The sequence below is a fragment of the Aythya ferina genome, assembly GCF_964211825.1.
Source record: "Aythya ferina genome assembly, chromosome: 11".
In the NCBI taxonomy this organism is placed as follows: domain Eukaryota; kingdom Metazoa; phylum Chordata; class Aves; order Anseriformes; family Anatidae; genus Aythya; species Aythya ferina.
The window spans coordinates 6,332,114-6,350,131 of record NC_140307.1 but is presented as its reverse complement, the minus strand read 5'-3'; the positions used below and the strand labels follow the sequence as shown (position 1 = coordinate 6,350,131).

The 18,018-nt window shown below is 47.1% G+C and overlaps 1 protein-coding gene across 18 annotated transcripts in view; it reads left to right on the top strand.

The window, feature by feature from the left end:
* Positions 1–17,749, top strand: part of CHD2 (chromodomain helicase DNA binding protein 2) — a 92,518-nt gene extending 74,769 nt beyond the window's left edge. For all 18 annotated transcript variants that reach the window (XM_084532571.1, XM_084532558.1, XM_084532566.1 and 15 more), the window contains 18 exons: positions 152–300; positions 811–907; positions 1,598–1,690; positions 2,166–2,339; positions 3,270–3,445; positions 4,877–4,918; positions 5,538–5,677; positions 6,376–6,514; positions 6,659–6,809; positions 8,094–8,216; positions 9,092–9,220; positions 9,974–10,114; positions 10,626–10,760; positions 12,157–12,335; positions 12,730–12,829; positions 13,059–13,275; positions 13,642–13,891; positions 14,033–17,749. In XM_084532571.1, the coding sequence (XP_084388697.1) occupies positions 152–300; positions 811–907; positions 1,598–1,690; positions 2,166–2,339; positions 3,270–3,445; positions 4,877–4,918; positions 5,538–5,677; positions 6,376–6,514; positions 6,659–6,809; positions 8,094–8,216; positions 9,092–9,220; positions 9,974–10,114; positions 10,626–10,760; positions 12,157–12,335; positions 12,730–12,829; positions 13,059–13,275; positions 13,642–13,891; positions 14,033–14,366 (2,769 nt within the window). In that variant the 3' untranslated portion in view covers positions 14,367–17,749. The remainder of the gene's footprint in view (positions 1–151; positions 301–810; positions 908–1,597; positions 1,691–2,165; positions 2,340–3,269; positions 3,446–4,876; positions 4,919–5,537; positions 5,678–6,375; positions 6,515–6,658; positions 6,810–8,093; positions 8,217–9,091; positions 9,221–9,973; positions 10,115–10,625; positions 10,761–12,156; positions 12,336–12,729; positions 12,830–13,058; positions 13,276–13,641; positions 13,892–14,032) is intronic.
* Positions 17,750–18,018: the final 269 nt, after the last annotated feature.

The window sequence follows — 18,018 nt, the reverse complement described above, 5'->3', positions numbered from 1 at the left end:
GTGCTTATTTTTATTCTAAAAAGACACATCTGTACATGAAAGGACCATGTCAGCAGGGGAGTCTCCTCTGAAACAACTCAGGGAGGCATTACTGTGTCAGCACAGCGTGTTCAGCTCCTGGAAACAGCTTTGTTCTTCTCTCACCCTTCAGGTGAATATTTACCGGCTCGTCACAAAGGGTACGGTAGAGGAGGAGATCATTGAGAGGGCCAAGAAGAAAATGGTGCTGGATCATTTGGTGATCCAGCGTATGGACACCACTGGCCGGACTGTTCTGGACAACAACTCTGGGCGATCCAAGTAAGCAATTGTGTTCGGAGGCAGAGAGTTCTGATACAGCATGTGGCGTAACCAGCTTCCCCTTCTGATACCTCCCAATATTTATTTGATAGGGTATGGGGGAGAAGAGAGCTTCCACTAATAAATAAAGGCACCTTCTAGTAATTTGGCTCATGCAGTCATTAATTTGGACACGTAGGATAAAGATGATCAGAGATTGAAAGGCATTGCCTGTTTTTCCTTCAGTTTTTCTCCCAGAGATCATCCTGGTCTAAGAAAAGCTGTTGGTGGTATCAGGGAACAGCTGCAGTGACCTCAGACTCTTCCCAATTCTCCTCAATAGATAGAGGTTTCTCCTCTAACAGTAGATGCCCATGCCAGAGCAGGAAAGATGAATAAAAAGGCTTCTTCTTAGTGCTGGGGAGAAAGCTTGCTTCTTGCTTTAATTAGGAGAAACTTTGGTATGGTTTTGTGCTGTGACAAAGCTGAGTTAACAGCTCCAAACCCTGCTGCATTCTTTTCTGCTTGCAGTTCAAATCCGTTCAACAAAGAGGAGCTGACGGCTATTCTGAAGTTTGGAGCCGAAGATCTCTTCAAGGAGCTTGAAGGGGAAGAGTCAGAGCCTCAGGTAGTTTGAAACTGAAATAACATTGCTGTTGGTAATCCCTCTGTGTCTGCTCCCTCTTTGTACTTGCCCTGTGCTTGAGAGCAGGTTGGTGAATAGGGAGGGTGTGAGTCCCGGGCAGCTGAAGGAAGAGAGCTCTGGGGTGGGGATCAGGGCTGAGAAGAGCCTCCTTGCTGGGGTGAAGGTCACCAAGAGAGCCCCTCAGCTCCCTGGGATTCACGAGCTGGCTATAGCACGGCCTAACGAGGGCTCGCTCCTCTGAGCATCTCTCCAGCCTGCTTCATTTGGGTTGTTCTCACAGAGATGCTGGAGTCAGTAATAAAGTCAAATAGGTCGCTCCCTCCCTTCTCAACACGGCGTTGCTTGGCAGTTTCTTACTGAGTGCTCTGACCACTTCCCTTAACAGCCCAAGTAGCAGAGCTTCCCCTGAAGGAAACAGCTGATACACCTCACTGCCTGGAAATTTCCCCTGCTGCTTTTATTCTATCACCTGTATTTATACTCTCTCGTACCACTTGAGATAGTTCATCCCTGCCCTGGGTGATGACACCCTGCAGATATTTGCACTTTATTTAGCTCGTATCAGCACAATCCCTATTTAGCTCTCGAACCCCACGAGTCTATTCTCAAAGCCTCTCGGTTCTGCCCGTGCTCGGCCCCTCCGCTTTATCGCTCTTTCTTTCTGACTGGTAGGAGATGGACATCGACGAGATTTTGCGTTTGGCTGAAACACGAGAGAACGAAGTGTCCACCAGTGCCACCGACGAGCTCCTCTCACAGTTCAAGGTACAGACTCTGGGCTCTGCAGCGGGGTGCCAAAACCTCTGTCCCTATGTCTTGCCACGGTGGTGAGGTCAGTGGTGGACAGAACACGTCAGGCCCGGTGAGAAGTGACCTGTACAGATCAGTTTTCTGAGGGGCTGTCTGGGTTTGGCAGCTGGGCAGATATGTAGGTATTCCTTTCCTTTTAAGTGGCCATGAAGGCTGTGAATAAAATGTAGAACTTACCAAATTTGGAAACAAACCCGATAACTTAGCGAGGCTCAGCAGTACTTTTTAAGCTGCACGTACTTCCTCAAGAGCTGTTAGCCCAAAGACATGGCAAAGACCCAGGAATGTAGTGACATAGGGATCAATTATATAGTAATCATGGAAATGTTGGCAAAATTCCTATGGAGAAGAAGCTGAGGCTTAGCAGACAGCTCTGGGGTATTCCTGCCAGGGGTGGGAATTTCTAAAAGTGTTCCTTTGCTTATAAAAGGTGGCCAACTTTGCAACCATGGAGGAGGAAGAGACAGAGCTGGACGAGCGGTCCCAGAAGGACTGGGACGATATCATTCCAGAGGAGCAGAGGAAAAAGGTGGAGGAGGAAGAAAGGCAGAAAGAATTGGAGGAAATCTACATGCTGCCTCGCATCCGGAGCTCGACCAAAAAGGTACAGCACATCTCGAGGAGCCGAGAGGCTGGAGGTCAGAGCTGGCAAAGGCAGCGCTCAAGGGGAAGCTTCCCTGCCATCTGAGTGCTGCTTCCCCTTCTCCAGAGCTGGTTAGGAGTAACCCACAGAGACAGCACATTGGTTTCTTGCTGGCATCATGCATTGGGCCCACGGTTCATAATGCAGTCTGAAAGCCCATACTGGGTTTGGTACAACTCATGCTGTGTTAGCAAACAGAACCTGTAGTGAGCCCAGGGAAAAATAACCAGCTGTATAATGCAGATCTTCAGTGGTTTATGTCGTTTTCAGGCTGCTGCTTTCCCTTGGGCTCCAGAGCTCCCTGCACTATTCTTGCCTAAATGTGGCTCTTGCAGACAAAAAGTGATACTGTCACGCCAAGTTTGTTTTTAGGTGATGTGATCTACCCAAATCCAACAGGGAGCAGGTTGTGCAAGGAAACTCTGTTGGGATTTAGGACTTTGAGTGTTATGAGCTGTTCTCTGGGATAAGAGGGGGAATTTTTAAGTGAAAATTAAACAGAAGGATAATTTGTATCTGATGATTGCAGATTATTTCTGAGGTCTCCTTGTCTTTAAAAAAAAAAAACAGCTATCAAGGAGCCTTAGGAACTGTGGCACAAAACCACAGAAAACCAATGTGTTTTAACATGTCACACTTCAGTAAATCAAAATGCAGTTGTGAAACTGTAAAGACTGTAATGAGAGGATGAGCACTGGAGCCTTAGGTAGCCAGAAACTGCACGAGTGTGTGTACCCACTCTGGTTTGATTACATGGGCTTCTGCACCTTCAGGAAGAGATGCCGAGGTGTTTCAGCCTCAACAAGAAATAGTGCCAGTGCATGAGAGGGATGGAAAAGATTAGCAGATTAGCAGTTGGTAACTGTAGTGCTGTCTTTCTGCTGTGTGCAGGCACAAACGAATGACAGCGAATCGGATGCAGAAACTAAGAGAAGGCTTCAGAGATCATCTGGATCAGAAAGTGAGACTGATGACACCGATGACGAGAAGAGACCAAAGCGCAGGGGACGTCCTCGGAGTGTTAGAAAAGATACCGTGGAAGGATTTACTGATGCTGAAATCCGGAGGTCAGTGTGAGCACAAGAGACAGCTTAGAAAAATACAGAAACCCCATGCAGGTGTAGAAAAGCCCAAGTTAATCCAGGAGATATTCAGCTATAAGCACATCAGTGGTTTAGGTGAAGCTGTCTCTTCGGGACAGCTTCTGCACTTTTGTATAATTCAGTTTTCTGCTGACTTTAACATTCATGTCTGGCCCAAATAGGCTAGATTATCTTTATCTGCTGTGAAACTGGTACCTTCCTAAAATTAATCCTTGTAACTGATCAGCAGGGCTGAATGGATTGAGCTAATTCCATATTAGACGTAAGATTTTATGTGCCATGAGATGGAGCTGGAGAAGCCCAGAACTCTGGCATTCCCGTCTTTTTTCTGTCTGTAGTCCTGACAATTCAAGTTGAAGTTAAAGGCAAAATAACCCCATGAGAAGCAGTGGTTCAGTCAATCAGAGCAGTAGTATATCCTCTCTGCACTGTGTTCCAGAAGTCAGCTGGGGGCTGAATTCCAAAGTATTCTTTTCTTCTTGTATTTTCTTCTCATTTTTGAGCCTTTCCCTCAGGCTTTTGTCTTAAGGCTCTGCCCAGAGGTTCAGCCAAAGATGGAAAAGGGTTTGTGAGTTTTCCTTGCCTCAGTCTCTGAGAAATGCATTTTTAAATAGGAAATGGTCAAACTTGGTGCATTGTGGTAGCTGCCCCATATCCAGCCCCAAAACCATAGAGAAGGAAGGAGGTGTTGCAATGTGAATATAGCAGCCATTTAGGTTAAAGTTCTGTAGCAGAAAGAGGCTGAAAGAGTGCACGATGAAAAAGAGAAGGGAAAAAATTAACTCATTTAAAAATATTCTGCAGTTGAAGCCACTGGGTCTACTCCAGCACAAAGCCCTGTTCAGTTGCAGCAGTGATGTCTGACTCTTGCCTTGAAGTTGTGTGTTAGTAATGGCAGAGATTTTCACAATAAAAAATAAGAAATAAAAATAAATAACAATCCTTGTCTGCTAGGCTCTGTGACGCATTGCACTACATTTGGCTCTTATGTGACAGGTTGTTACTTATAGCCTGAGCTTGAAATTACTAATGACATTGATTTAATGCCTCTTTTCTCCTTGGAAAATGAAGTTAATAATTACCAATATGGTGTGAGCCAATGCTTTCTTCTAATTTTTCTTTACGGTTATGTTTCTCCTCTTTTTTTTTTTCCCTCATCTGTCAAACATCCAACATTCATAATAACGTCGTGTTCTTCTCCAGCCGAGGTCACAAAACTCTTTGTGAGGGTTAATGGATGAAACTTCCCAGTCCTGAGTGATGCTTAGCTAATCAGAGTGGAATGTGAAGTTGATAATGCGGCAGGCTGTAATTAATATATTCAAGTGTATGTGTGATATTGGACCCGTTTTTATGGCAGTTACTTTAGTTCCTCTTTTCTTTTTTTTTGCTTAGGTTTATCAAGGCTTACAAGAAGTTTGGACTGCCTCTTGAACGGTAAGTCTAAGCCTGGATTTGCTTCAGAGAGTTATCCTGGGGGCAATGTTGTATTTGTAAGCCCTGCCATGCACCCGCTGCTGTCAGTGTTTGACAAAACTTCCCCACGCAGCACCAGTCCTGATAAGTTTGCTGTCATGTGCTCTGCAACCCAAACACTGCCACACAGTCCCTCAACTCCCTGTTGTCTGAGAAATGACTGCTTTTTCAGCTGGCTGTACTCTTTGGTTGGGAAACACAAGGCTTGTATATGGGCCTTAGTGTTACGAACCTCAGCCAGGCAAGAGGGATAGCAGATGGCAGCTCCTGAGCACTGAATGTCGCTAAGACAGCACTGGGAGGGCATAAAGCACGCTGGAGAGTCAGGTGTGCCCAAGATAGACAGTTCTCACCTTTTTAAGACTAAAAAATCCAAAGGATTGGGCCAGTTATACTGCATCTGCACTGTGGTGCAGTTGTCAGGCCTAAAAAAAGACTAAAACTGTTTCCTGCATCAGCTCTGCACATACACAGTGCTCGTTGACGATTGAAAGCTGTGAAACAATTGCTCAGAGAATGACCAGGAGGAGAAATGCTGCATCAGATACAAAACTTACAATTTTTTTTCCCCTTTTCCCAGGCTGGAGTGCATCGCCCGGGATGCGGAGCTGGTGGATAAGTCTGTAGCTGACCTGAAGCGGTTAGGGGAGCTCATCCACAACAGCTGTGTGTCAGCAATGCAAGAATACGAGGAGCAGCTGAAAGAAAATCCAAGTGAAGGTAAGAGGGTCGTTTGCTGCTGTTATAATGGTTTTGGTGGTGCTTTGTGGAGCTGATGAAAGCAAGGCACTCCCTTGCTGGACGGTGGTGTGCCACATTGCAAAGGCAAGAAAAATAAGCATGGTCTGAAATCATCCCATCTCTGCCAGGCAGCTTTTACCAGCAGAGAGAAATCCATGAACCTTCTGTTTGACCTGGCAAGTGCCATTTGGGTCTGTTAGCTTCTGCTGAATGTCAGTTTTCCTGGGGAGTAGCTGAAGTCATCAGCTTATTTAATGCTGGGTCCCAATGCAGAAGGATCGTATTTTAACGGCTTCAGGGAGTGGGAATCAAATGTGTGGTGTGTGTTCCATGGTGGAGCCGGGTCTGGAGCTGGTGTCACACTCGATGTGTGGCTGTTCTGTGCCACTGACACTTGAAGCAGGTACTTCTGCCTGCTCTAGGTGAACAGAACTACTGAAGCAACTGCTTCAGTGTACTTAGATGTATTTTTAAGATCATGATGATACTGGGAGGTGTTTGGGTTGCAGATCTAAGTCAATTAGTGAAAGTTAACTAATTTTGGGGGCCTACCTCAGCAGATGGCCTTAGGAATCTGGAGCAAGGTGTTGATCTCTGTATGTCTCACATTTTTTTTCTTTACATAAACATTCTTTCTGTAAGAGTTCTCTTAGCTGCTGTGTTTTATTATTGAGCAGGGAAAGGACCTGGGAAAAGAAGAGGTCCTACTATCAAGATCTCTGGTGTCCAAGTCAACGTGAAATCCATCATCCAGCATGAAGAGGAGTTTGAAATGCTGCACAAATCCATTCCCGCAGACCCAGAGGAAAGAAAGAAGTGAGTTTGAATAGTCAAGCAGGCAGTGGCAGAAAGAGGCTCAGGGAATTTGGATTTTGTGGTCAAAAGAAACTAGCCTAGATATGTGGATTTGCTTTACCTCCCCGCAGCATTAAAAGTAGCTCATGTTTGAAATGCCTTCAGGTACCGCCTGACGTGCCGTGTCAAAGCTGCCCATTTTGATGTAGACTGGGGAGTGGAGGAGGATTCTCGCTTGTTAGTGGGAATTTACGAGCATGGTTATGGAAACTGGGAACTAATTAAAACAGATCCGGAATTGAAGTTATCTGATAAGGTAGGTTGCTTTGCATGTTGCTTGCATTGGGTCCATTATGGTCTTCATAGAGAACATGTTTGATTTGCTCCAGAAACAGATGTTTATGTTTGTAACCACTCCAAAAATAATAATAAATAATAATGAGGAAAACACTGACCTCTGCGGAATGCTGCATGCTTGATGGAAAGCAGAGTTGTCTTGTTTGATTGGCAGTAAATTTTCTCTGAACGGTACCATATGCACCACACTGAAGTGCTGCAGGAAGAAAACAGTAATGCTGACATATGTGGTTACATGCACGGTATAGAGGCTGCATTGCATAATCGTGACTTGATATTTCCTTGAGCATCTCACAAGAAGCTGAGCTTGAGTTCTGTGTGGAAATAATTTTTCACAGATTTGACGCTGCTTATGTCAAGACTGGTCTGTGTTAGCTTTGAGGGTATGGTTACATGACTGGCTCTGGCAGCAAAGCCAGCTGGAAAGCCTCCATTTAGTTCCTCTGTTCCTCAGTCATTCCCATAAGAGCTGTTTATGGGGGCCATGCTGAAATGATCCAGGTTAAAAATAAGCCGCTATCCATTGTGTCAGCACAGTGGAAGGAGGGTGGACTGCAGCATCAGGCTGAGGAACACTGGGACTGTACATCTGCTTGGCTGCCAATATGCTGCATTCCCATGACATCCCCCCGAGTGCTTTTAGCAAAGATCAGACTGTGGTTGGGAGCCCTCCTACGTGAAGTTCAGAAAGGCAATTTTCTCACTGCCTGAGACACGCCACCCAAGTTCCAATGAAATGAAAAGGTAACCTTAGCTGGCGAGCTGCTGTGCTTCCTCCACAAAGTGGTACCTTGCAGCCTCGTTTTCCAATAAAAATTCTTCTCTACCATTGCTGTACCAATGTCTCAAGCTACCAGAGGGCACAAGGCTGCTGTGACAAGGCTGTCACAAGCAAATCTGGTGCATCGAGGAGAATGGACTCAATGTTGCAATGCAAGGTCCCAAATATATTTTGCTCCTTCCCTCCTCCCCCTAATCTAAAAAAGTTTGTAGAGAATCTAGAGAGCTGTGGTCCTTTTACCTGCAAAAGGCCAAGGGGGAGGGATTCTGGTTTGGATCTTTGCTTATGGCTAGGCAGGGAGAGTCTGTGTGGGTGCACAGGTTGGAAGAAATGCTAGAACCTTCCTGGAGGTGCAGCATCTCCAAGCATTTGCTGGATCTGGAGGGACTGCTGATAGTGTATCTCTTTTACCAAGGTTTGATAGGTGCATGTGGGTGTATTTTTTTTTCTTCTTTATCAAAGATCCTACCTGTTGAGACAGATAAGAAACCTCAGGGAAAACAGCTCCAGACCCGAGTTGATTATCTACTGAAACTGCTGAAGAAGGATCTGGACAAGAAAGAAAACATGAAAGATGGGGAAGAGGTGAGATGAGGCTGTTGATTCTGGGTTTTTCAGGACGAGTGGTTGGTTGGTGGTGGGAGGCAAGACAGGCTGTGATGCCAGGTCACTGAGTGTCTTCTACATGAGAGAATGTGGGCTTGTCTGTTGTCTGATTGCCCTGTGATACTGAAATGATAATCGATGGGGGACAAGTTATTAATTATTACACTTGCTGAAGGTCTTCAGTATGACTCTATTCCCATGTTAAATTTTCAACTTGGTCACTTACAAAAAGGCTGTGCAAGCTGAGTGTGCGAACCACTGAGGGAAAGCAGGGGACATTGTGCCCTTTTCTTTAAGCAGTTTCTGAGAAGTGGATGCTGCTTGCAATTTAGGAAAGTTTTTTTTTTTTTTTTTTTTTTTTAAAAAAAAAAGATGGAATAGACAAGACTGGGTGGTGAAAACTCCCTCAATTCCCAGCCAGAAGTGCTTCAAGCTATTCAGACAGGACATAAATTAACTTGGAATAAATTGTCTTAAAATATATTTGGCCTTCCTTTTCTCCCACCTGGGAGTTGCGCCATGATGTGCTCTGTTAAATATCCATGACATATGTGGTGACAGGGGGAGTCAGGGAGCTTTGGCCCTGTCACCTCATTGTCATTGTTCTGTGTGCACCAGTCTGTAGATGCTTGAGATGCCCCCTTGACCTCTCAAATCTCACAGGCAATCCCTCTAGCTGGCTGCAATTTGATTACCTAATTTCATATGGGGCCCAGCAGGCTTTCCTGCAGCTCTTCAGGTTTCCTGGCACCCTGCAGGACCTGCAGCTGGTTGCGAGATGTTCAGAAGGGGGATGCCTCGAGCAAGCAGCTGTAGTGATTTGCTTGCTCTGACTTGTCCTGTCTTTTCTCCAGGGCAAGCTAAAGAAGAGGAAACCACGAGTAAAGAAAGAGAACAAGGCTCCCAAAGTCAAGGATGAGCATGGGAACGAACTCTCCTCTCCTCGGCACTCAGACAACCAGTCAGAAGAGGGTGAAGTCAAGGTGAGTCAAGGTGGATAGCACCTTTTCCAGGTTTCCTTGAGCTATATTGCTACTACAGAGGCTCAACTTGAGAAGCACCCTGCTGGCGAATGCCCTGTGGAGTTAAGGGGAGCTACAGAATGCGTTCCCACCGGAGACTGGCAAACTTACAAAAACATATATACACCTGTGGGGGTGAAGGAAGGACCTTTCCCACCCACTCTTCTAGGTTAGTGCCATAAATGTTTTGGGAGGATGCTAGAATGGCCACACACATCCACACACTGACTTGGAGGAAGGGTTGTCTCAGGACAAAGCCCGTTGCCCTTATAAAGGAGAGAAAGAAGAATTGTTTCCCTCTCCTTTTCAGTACATCAGCCAGTGGTGAAGCTGGAGTCTACCAAGGTCATGCTGTTGCTTAGAAAGCCGCCTGTCACTGAGTGGTTTGGCTTGTAGTCTGAAGCTTTTTGTTCGTGTTCTGATCAGTATCTACCTTATGGACTGAGCGTTCTCCAGCACAACTGGCAGAGGAAAGCGGTGCTTATCTGCAGTTTGCCAGTTAGTTACAGACTGGGGCTTGTATAAGTTTTATGCCCTTTTGTTCAGGGTTGGGTGGACTGCAGTGCCAGTCTTGCTGTCTGGTTAAAGAGGTGTGAGGGCAAATTTGGATGAGCCTCAACAAACGATTGCTTTTCAAGGATGCATGTTTTGGGGAAGAGCATGTATGTGAGCTGAGGGACTCCAGCTTTGACTGTGGTGTGACTGATTTTCTAGGAGGATGGCTTGGAAAAGAGCCCAGTGAAAAAGAAACAGAAGAAGAAAGAGAACAAAGAAAACAAGGAAAAACAGACAAGCACTAAGAAAGAAAAGGAAAGTGATAAAGAGAAGAAGAAGACAAAAGACAAGAAAGAGAAGGTAAGAAGTATTTTCAGGAGCAGTTCAAGAGATAGGAAAGTCTCTGAGCAGAAGGGCAAGCTGTAAGTCCTATGATTCGTTAAAGGGCCTGTGTAAAGAGATCTCAATGAAGCACTGTGGGGCAAGGCCTTATTCCTTTTCCAGCCCTCCTGAATTTCATGAAGTTGCAGGTTTTCATAGACATGAGACTTCTCTGAGCTCTGTCCTCTGCAAGGGGCTTATATTCTTTAGCTTAACCTCTCTTCCAAGTCTTCAGTGCTGTTTTTTCTCTCCATGAGTATAACCATGTCCAAAACGTTGGCTCTGACTTCCCTCTGCTCCCTCAGGGATGACATAAAGCTAAACAGAGGCATTACAGCAAAACAGTTTGAGATCTTGGGAGGAAAGTTGTAGGAGCGGTGCCCAGGGTTTAATAACTGCCAGTATCAATAGTGTGGAGGTTGTTAGTTGGATCACTGGGGATCTGTCAGTCTGGCTCATCATGTGATGTGTGTAATTTCTCCTTGTAAAGCCTAAAGGTGGTGAAGCCAAATCTGGAAGTAAAGGGAAGAGATCACAAGGTCCTGTCCACATTACAGCGGGGAGTGAACCAATCCCCATTGGAGAAGATGAGGACGACGATCTGGACCAAGAAACATTCAGCATAGTGAGTATTTTCCTTGGGAGATGGGATGGCAGTGGCAGATACCCCCACTAAAGCAGCCAGGGTTTGTTTGTGCTTTATCCAAGGATGCGTTTTAGGTGTCAAGGTGTGTGCACAGCACTGATCCTTTGGCAGGGAGAGAACCTCTTTGTAGTGTCCGACAGCAATTTTGTCTTGCTGGTTGCACAGCATGGCAGAACAACCCTGACCTGGAGCTGTCCACTTGCCCACCAGCTGGACCAGTTGTCCACCAGCTGGCTGCTGTACATAGCACATCAGCTGGAAGAAATTTCAAAGCTCTTCAACTCCCAATTCTCACCACGCAATTGCATGGCTAAAGGGTTCAGATAGCTCTCTTCAACATTCAGCTTGCTGTTTGCGCACACATTTGTCCCCTGTCTCTGCCAGGGGATGCCAGCCAGGGCAGAGGAGGGCACCACGTCAACAAAGCATGCAGAAGGGCTCTCTTCTTCAGCTGACAAGTTGCCACTACTCGTTTGACAGCCCCAGGTTACAGATGATCTTGCAGCCTTATGTGGCAGTCTCTCTGCCATAGGAGCCAAAGAGCCACTGGAGCTTCTACGCAGCAAAATACAGGAGGGTTTTGAGGGTGACCTTGTATGGTGTAGTTGGTGCGGAGTTGTCTGAGCTGTGAGCATTTCTCTAGCTGTGTAAATGCTCTCGCAGCAAACGTGCCTGCAAGGCTTGTTGTAAAAATAGCCTTTTAGTGAAAGTTGTCATGGCAGATGCTCCTTCGCGTGATTGCATAGGGTAATGCTGAAATATCATATTTAAAAAAACAGTTCTGTAATTTCAAATGTGTGTATCCCCTGTAGGTCCTGTGTTATCTTTATTTGTTTATTTTATTTTCCCTCCACGGTGCACAGAAGGTCCAGTCAGGCAGTAGAAACCTGTCTGATTTACTGTCTGTGCAAAGTGCTGATGCACGCAGCAGAAAAAGGAGGTGCTTTCATCTTACATCTCCCAGTAAAAGCAACAGATGGAAGTGAACACACACAGGGGTGGGCAGGGAGGCTCCTGAGAGCACTCGTTCAGCTGGGGCTGTTCGTTCAGCATACTGATGCTTGGTTTTGCTTCCCTGCCTGCCCTAGACTCAGTGCAAGAGCAGCCTGTATGCGTTTACTGTTTGCAAACCAAATCCTTTGCCTCCAAAAGGCTGGGGGACAGCGGAGATGGAGAGACTCATCTTTTCCCGATTATTTTCTGCAGCATGTCTAACAAATTGCTGTTTTCATAGCTGATTCCTCCTTGCCTAATGGCCAGATAAAGCTAATATCTCATGCTATTAAACTTCTTTCAGCTCTGTCTGATTAACAAGGGAGCAGTGCAGAGCACTGTGCCAAGTGAATCACTTTCTGCTTTCTGTTGCTTTTACAAGTGCAAGGAAAGGATGAGACCGGTGAAAAAAGCTCTGAAGCAACTAGATAAGCCTGATAAGGGACTGACGGTTCAAGAACAGCTGGAGCACACACGCAACTGCCTCCTAAAAATCGGGGACCGCATCTCTGAGTGCCTTAAAGCCTACACTGACCAGGATCTTATCAAGCTATGGAGGAGGTGAGGGATCCTTCTGTTTTGTCTGGCTGATCTGTGATATCTAAAAATGACAGTTGGAGGCTGCTGTGTTTTATGTGAATGACACCTCTTATTTAACATGCTCTTAAAAGAGAAATCTCATGTTTTGTAGCTCACTCGGTCCTTGGCCAGGCTCAGGTGAGGGTTTTGTCTGCAAGTTGTGCTCTTTCATTTAAGAGTTAGTTTAGAGAAACCCGTGCAAAATCCTTTATTTTTCTTCAAAGGGCTTGGTTCCAACTCTCCTGAAACACCCTGTCCTGAGCTGGAATGAGACTGTTTTCCAGGGAGGGTAGAAGTGATTTAATGTTGGTTTGAAAGCAGATGGCAGTTGAACAGCTCATGTAGCAACTAACAGGAAAAGTTTATGTCCTTCCAGGAACCTATGGATATTTGTGTCAAAGTTCACAGAATTTGATGCCAGAAAACTGCACAAACTCTACAAGATGGCTCATAAGAAAAGATCGCAGGAAGAGGAGGTGAGATCTCAAGTGCCTTCCCTCTCGTTTGGTTGCTCTCTTTAAAATTTGTTGCACTTGCCCACGCTTGGGCACAGCTGATTGACAAAGCCCTCAGGATGAGGAGGGGGCCCACAACGTGGGGAATCTCCAGACCAACCCAGAGCCCGACAGATTGGGCCACTGCTCACCTAGTCTGAGTCTTCTGGTGGAAGAGCAGCTGAGCTGTAACCCTCTCTTCCCCTTGCAGGAGCAGAAGAAGAAGGAGGACATGTCCAGCATGAAGAAGCCGTTCCGCCCCGAGCCTTCAGGCTCCAGCCGCGATTCTGTGATGTCCCAGTCCCACGTGCCTCACAATCCCCATTCCCAGAAGCTCCACCTGCCCCCCTCCCACACCCCACAGCAGATGCATGGGCACCCCCGTGACAACTACGGCCATCCCAACAAGAGGCATTTCAGCAACACAGGTGAGCCCTGGGGAACCAGAGGAAAGCATCCCGCTTAACCTACGGGCTGTTTGCTGCTGGACACAAATAATTCCAGGATTTGTGGCTGGTCAGGCTTGAAGGTGGGGAGGTGGAACACATTTTTTCACTGTATATTGCTAGACTAGAAAATGTGATGATGGAGAGGTCAAAAGTTTAAGAATTGGACAGAGAAAGATTTGACAGAATAATGGTAAAGGAATTAAAAGAATAAAATGAGGTCCATGTATCTTAGGGAGGAGAAAGTTCCAATGGTAATAGTTATAATTTCTCTGAGAATTCAACACAGAAATAATGTGCTTAATCTAAAGTATAAATGACACTTAATTAATGCTTTCCTCGTTGCAGACAGGGGAGACTGGCAGAGAGATCGAAAGTTCAACTACGGCGGCAACAGCAACCAGGTGTGGGGAGGGGAACGGCACCACCAATACGAGCAGCACTGGTACAAGGACCACCACTACGGGGACCGGCGATCTCGTGGAGACCCCCACCGAAGCTCTGGGAACTACAGACCAAATAACCTCTCCCGCAAGAGGCCCTATGAACAGTATAACAGTGACCGAGACCACAGAGGCCACCGAGATTATTATGACAGGTAATTCTCGTTCCTCTCGGGAAGGGTGGGAGGAGTTCACATCGATACACCCAGCGATGGTGGACAGGCTTTCCTTGGGGAGCTGATCTCTGTCCATCCAATCCATCCGTTCCCTCATATCCATCCATTTTCTCTCGGCAGGCACCACCACGACTCCAAGCGCCGACGATCCGATGAGTTCAGGCCTCAGAATTACCACCAGCAGGATTTCCGACGGATGTCTGATCACAGGCCACCCATGGGATACCATGGCCAAGGACCTTCGGACCACTACCGGTCCTTCCACACAGACAAATCGGGAGATTACAAACAGCCTCTCCCTCCACCTCACCCCACGGTGTCGGACCCTCGCTCGCCCCCCTCTCAGAAATCTCCTCACGACTCCAAGTCGCCCCTCGATCACAGGTCACCTCTGGATAGGTCGTTAGAACAGAAAAACAATCCAGATTATAACTGGAACATTCGGAAAACATAAAGTGACCGAGGGGGGGAAGCTCTCGTCTTGAAAATACTTGGTCTGATGCAACAGCCAGAAGCTCGGAACATGCTGCTATCATCTTTGCTGGGTCAAGGAGGATTTTGGGGGAGCAGGTGGAAGACTCTCCCTCGCTCTCAGTTCTGTTCTGGATTCCCATTTCCTTTCCCCCCTTTCTCCCATTGAACGTTGGAACCAGACTTACTGCCTCATTCTTTGCTTTGGTTTTGTTTCCCCCAGTCCGATGGGCGCAAGGGAGTTTTCCCCAACCCCAGTGTTTCCCCAAAACCAAGAAGGCGGATTGCTGCTGCTTAGGATTGTGCGGAAGGCCGTGTGCCTGCGCTGACTTGATGTTACATGACAGATGCTGCTTTGGGATTGGGGATAAACTGGTTGGGCTGGGCTTTTTGTGTAACCAGCACAGGCCACTGGGAGGACATATTCCAGGAGGGTCCCTCAACAGCCAAGCTGTTGCTGTCACAGGGCTTGGTTGAAAGAGGGGCTCAGTGTCACTTCAGAGTGACTCCAAAGGAGTAGGAGCCTTGCTGGTGACAATCCATCACTTTTCTGGCCACATTGTCATTTCTCATGTCTTTAACCATTTCAAGAAACTGCTCTGACTGCCATTGCGTCCCCTGCAGCAGACGAGGGGTGGGGGATCCAGGGCTGGAACTGTCAAGTCTTGACTCTGGGAGTCTTTGGGATATGTGAAGAAAGACAGACTTCCTTAGCAAAAGCTAAGTTCACTTCTAATGACTAGGAAAGAGAATGGGGTGAGAGCAGTATTTGCCAGTGGACAGGGCTCAGGAATTCATAACAAAACTCTTCTTCTCTTCTGACATGGGCGGCTTGGATGTCCAGGCATTAACACAGATGCTAGCTGGGAGCTGCAAGGTACCAGGACAAAAGATGGCTCTGGGCATCTGGGGACCTTGAAGCTCCTACTCTCCCTGCCACTGAAGTTCTCTGGTTTCTGGGCATTTCTCTCTGTGCTTCACAAAACAGTGATCACAAACCTGTACTACAGCTGAAAGGTAAGGGGTGGTAGAGCAGAGTTAAATGGGAATCCAGAGACTGGTCTCTGTCCAGGGAATTGTCACCTGTCGTCTTCCTGCCACCGTTCAGCAGTAGCTCTGAATTGCTGAAAGTAACAGCACTGCTACTGCTGTCTGTCTGAATCGGAAACGTACCCGGGAGCTTAGCACTTAAGTGAGCAGGGAGAAAATGAGGAATTCAGCACTAGGTACTTAAAAATCCCTGGAGCACATCTTAGAAGCCCAGCGTAGCAGAGGGAGAAGAGGGGTTTGCAGCCCAGCTCGGTGGGCTTCAGAGCAAACATTCCTCCAAGTGTTCGAGTCACTGCATCTGATGCAGAACAGTGCCCGGCTGGTGGCGTGGTGCGAGTGGTTATGCACAGGTTGCTGGCCAGAAGTCAAGTGGGTGATTTCTTTTTAGGTTCGAGGTCTTGGGTAGTAGAGTCGCGTCCCTGCAGACTACAAAGCTCTTCCAACAGCCGGGCTGCCCAGAGCACAGTGTCTGGGGATGCGTCATCTCCTGGAGCTCAGTATTAAAGATCAGGCCGTTCCCAACTGCTCTTCTTGGTGGGGGGCAGAAGCTGGGGATCCTGTTAAGATGCCAGTATATGACCCTAATAAGCTGTGATGTCCTTTTCCTGAAAGACTGAGGGGTGTTGAGGGCTGGCTTCCCCGCTCCAACCAGCTTTGGAAGGCGCACACAAATTGACACTAATCCCCTGCCTCTCCCCTCTGCCCGGAGCCGAAGGAGTTGGGTCCCTTGAAGTCACGGCGTGCACACCCTGCTCGGAGCCCGCTGCTGTGTCCCACTGCGCCTTCGGAACAGCGCCCAGCACCACCGTGATGCTTTAGCAGGAGCCACAACCCTGTGCTGGGCAAGCACCAGGCCTCTTGGGGCCAAGCTCAGCGTGGATATAGAGACATCAAGTCATGGCTCTGGGACACCAGAGCCTGTATTTTATTCTTCTTTTGCCAGACTTCACCAAACTCCCCAGAAGCAGTTTTGCTTCTGTAGAGGGAGAACCAGCATGGGCAGCACTGCGCTGCCCCGAGTAAGTGTTACACTTGTGCTCATCTGCACAGGAGGTGGTGAAGGCAAGTCTTCCACGGGGCCCCTGGGGCTGGCGGGGGGAAGGAGGTGTTGAGATAGCGTGTTAACGCCGCGTGTTTCACTGAGCTGTGATTGCAGGCGCGCTTGCTCTGGTATTCAACAAAGAGGTCCTTTCTTTTCAGAGGTATTAGCGTTTAATGTGAAAATGGAAGAAACCTCAGAGGGGCGAAGAGAAATTGCTCTTTTCGTTCACAACGTGGTGCTATCGTGATGGAAAGTTTGTGCCATACAAGTCGTAGCAAGAGGCAATACTGGCCAGACCAGTGTTATGGTTGGTGCAGGAAAGCCAAACCCCAATGGGAGGCGTTTTCTGTGTCCATACGTGAGGTGTTCTGCTCGTCCTGTGTTACAGGGGTGAGGTGGTTTGGGGTTTCCTTCTTGAAACCAGTGCAACAGTGAAAACTTTGTCTATATCCAGCAAAGAGTGGTCCCCACTGTCACATTGGCCTGATACTGAACAGTCACCTAGATTGGTTTGCTCACAAGGCAGGGGGGTTCTTCACTGGGTTGGACTTTAATAAAGCTGGAGAACTCGATTTGGGGGAAAGTCCTCCCCAAGCACACGCACGCGTGCACATTTTATGTCCCATCAAAATAGGGACCATAACCTGACATAGTCACTTGGGTATGAATGGGATCGGAGGGGACAGGTCCACAGCCAAAAATGTTACTGCAGTGTCTGTGTCAGCACCTGGTACAGCTCTTCCTTCTGAGCCAGCTGCGGGGTTCCCTCTAGCCTCTTTGCAGGAGAAAGTAGCAAAATGCTGTGGGTTTTTTGTTTCTTTCTTTGTTTAAAAGAATTTTTCAGCCTGACCCCTTTGGAAATGGTGTAACCTTTTGAATTCAGATGATGGAAATCCTGCAGACCAAAACCTGCTGCAGACAGGTGATGCAGTGCCCAAGCAGGGTGGGTACTTAACAGCTCTCTGAAGCCCTTACGTGAACAGTTTAAGTGATCCACACACAAATACTATTCTGCTTTCACTCATTTCCTCCCGACCTCCACTTCCCCGCTGGGGAGAGAAGGACTCTTACTGTAAAAATGTGGACTTTTAAACCTGTTGACTAAAAAAACAGTAATTAATATTAATTTATATTTGTGAAAAAAAATGCCACTGTCCTAGTGATTTCTGATGTAAATATGTTGTTTATATAGTATGTATTAAATTTTCCTACATTGTAAAACTGCTGTACTTTTGATTCTTGTATATTAAAAAGTGTTCCTGAGATTTTCAGAACCGTGCCAGTGTGGTGTGTCTGGGGATTGTCCTGCAGCCCCTGCCTATGGTGGGGTGGGTGCCGAAAACCGGGGTTGTCACAGGATCGTGGGGCCCTTTCCTGCAAGCCCTGGGCATGCCAGGATGGGTATTTTCACCGTGCAGGAATAAGCATGTTCTTCTCAGCTGTTTTACATAATTTTGCAGTCTGCGGTGATAGAGGGCTGATCCAGACTTGGAACCCGCTTTGGATGGGAATTTCCACCTGATCAGGAGAAACTGAGCATTTC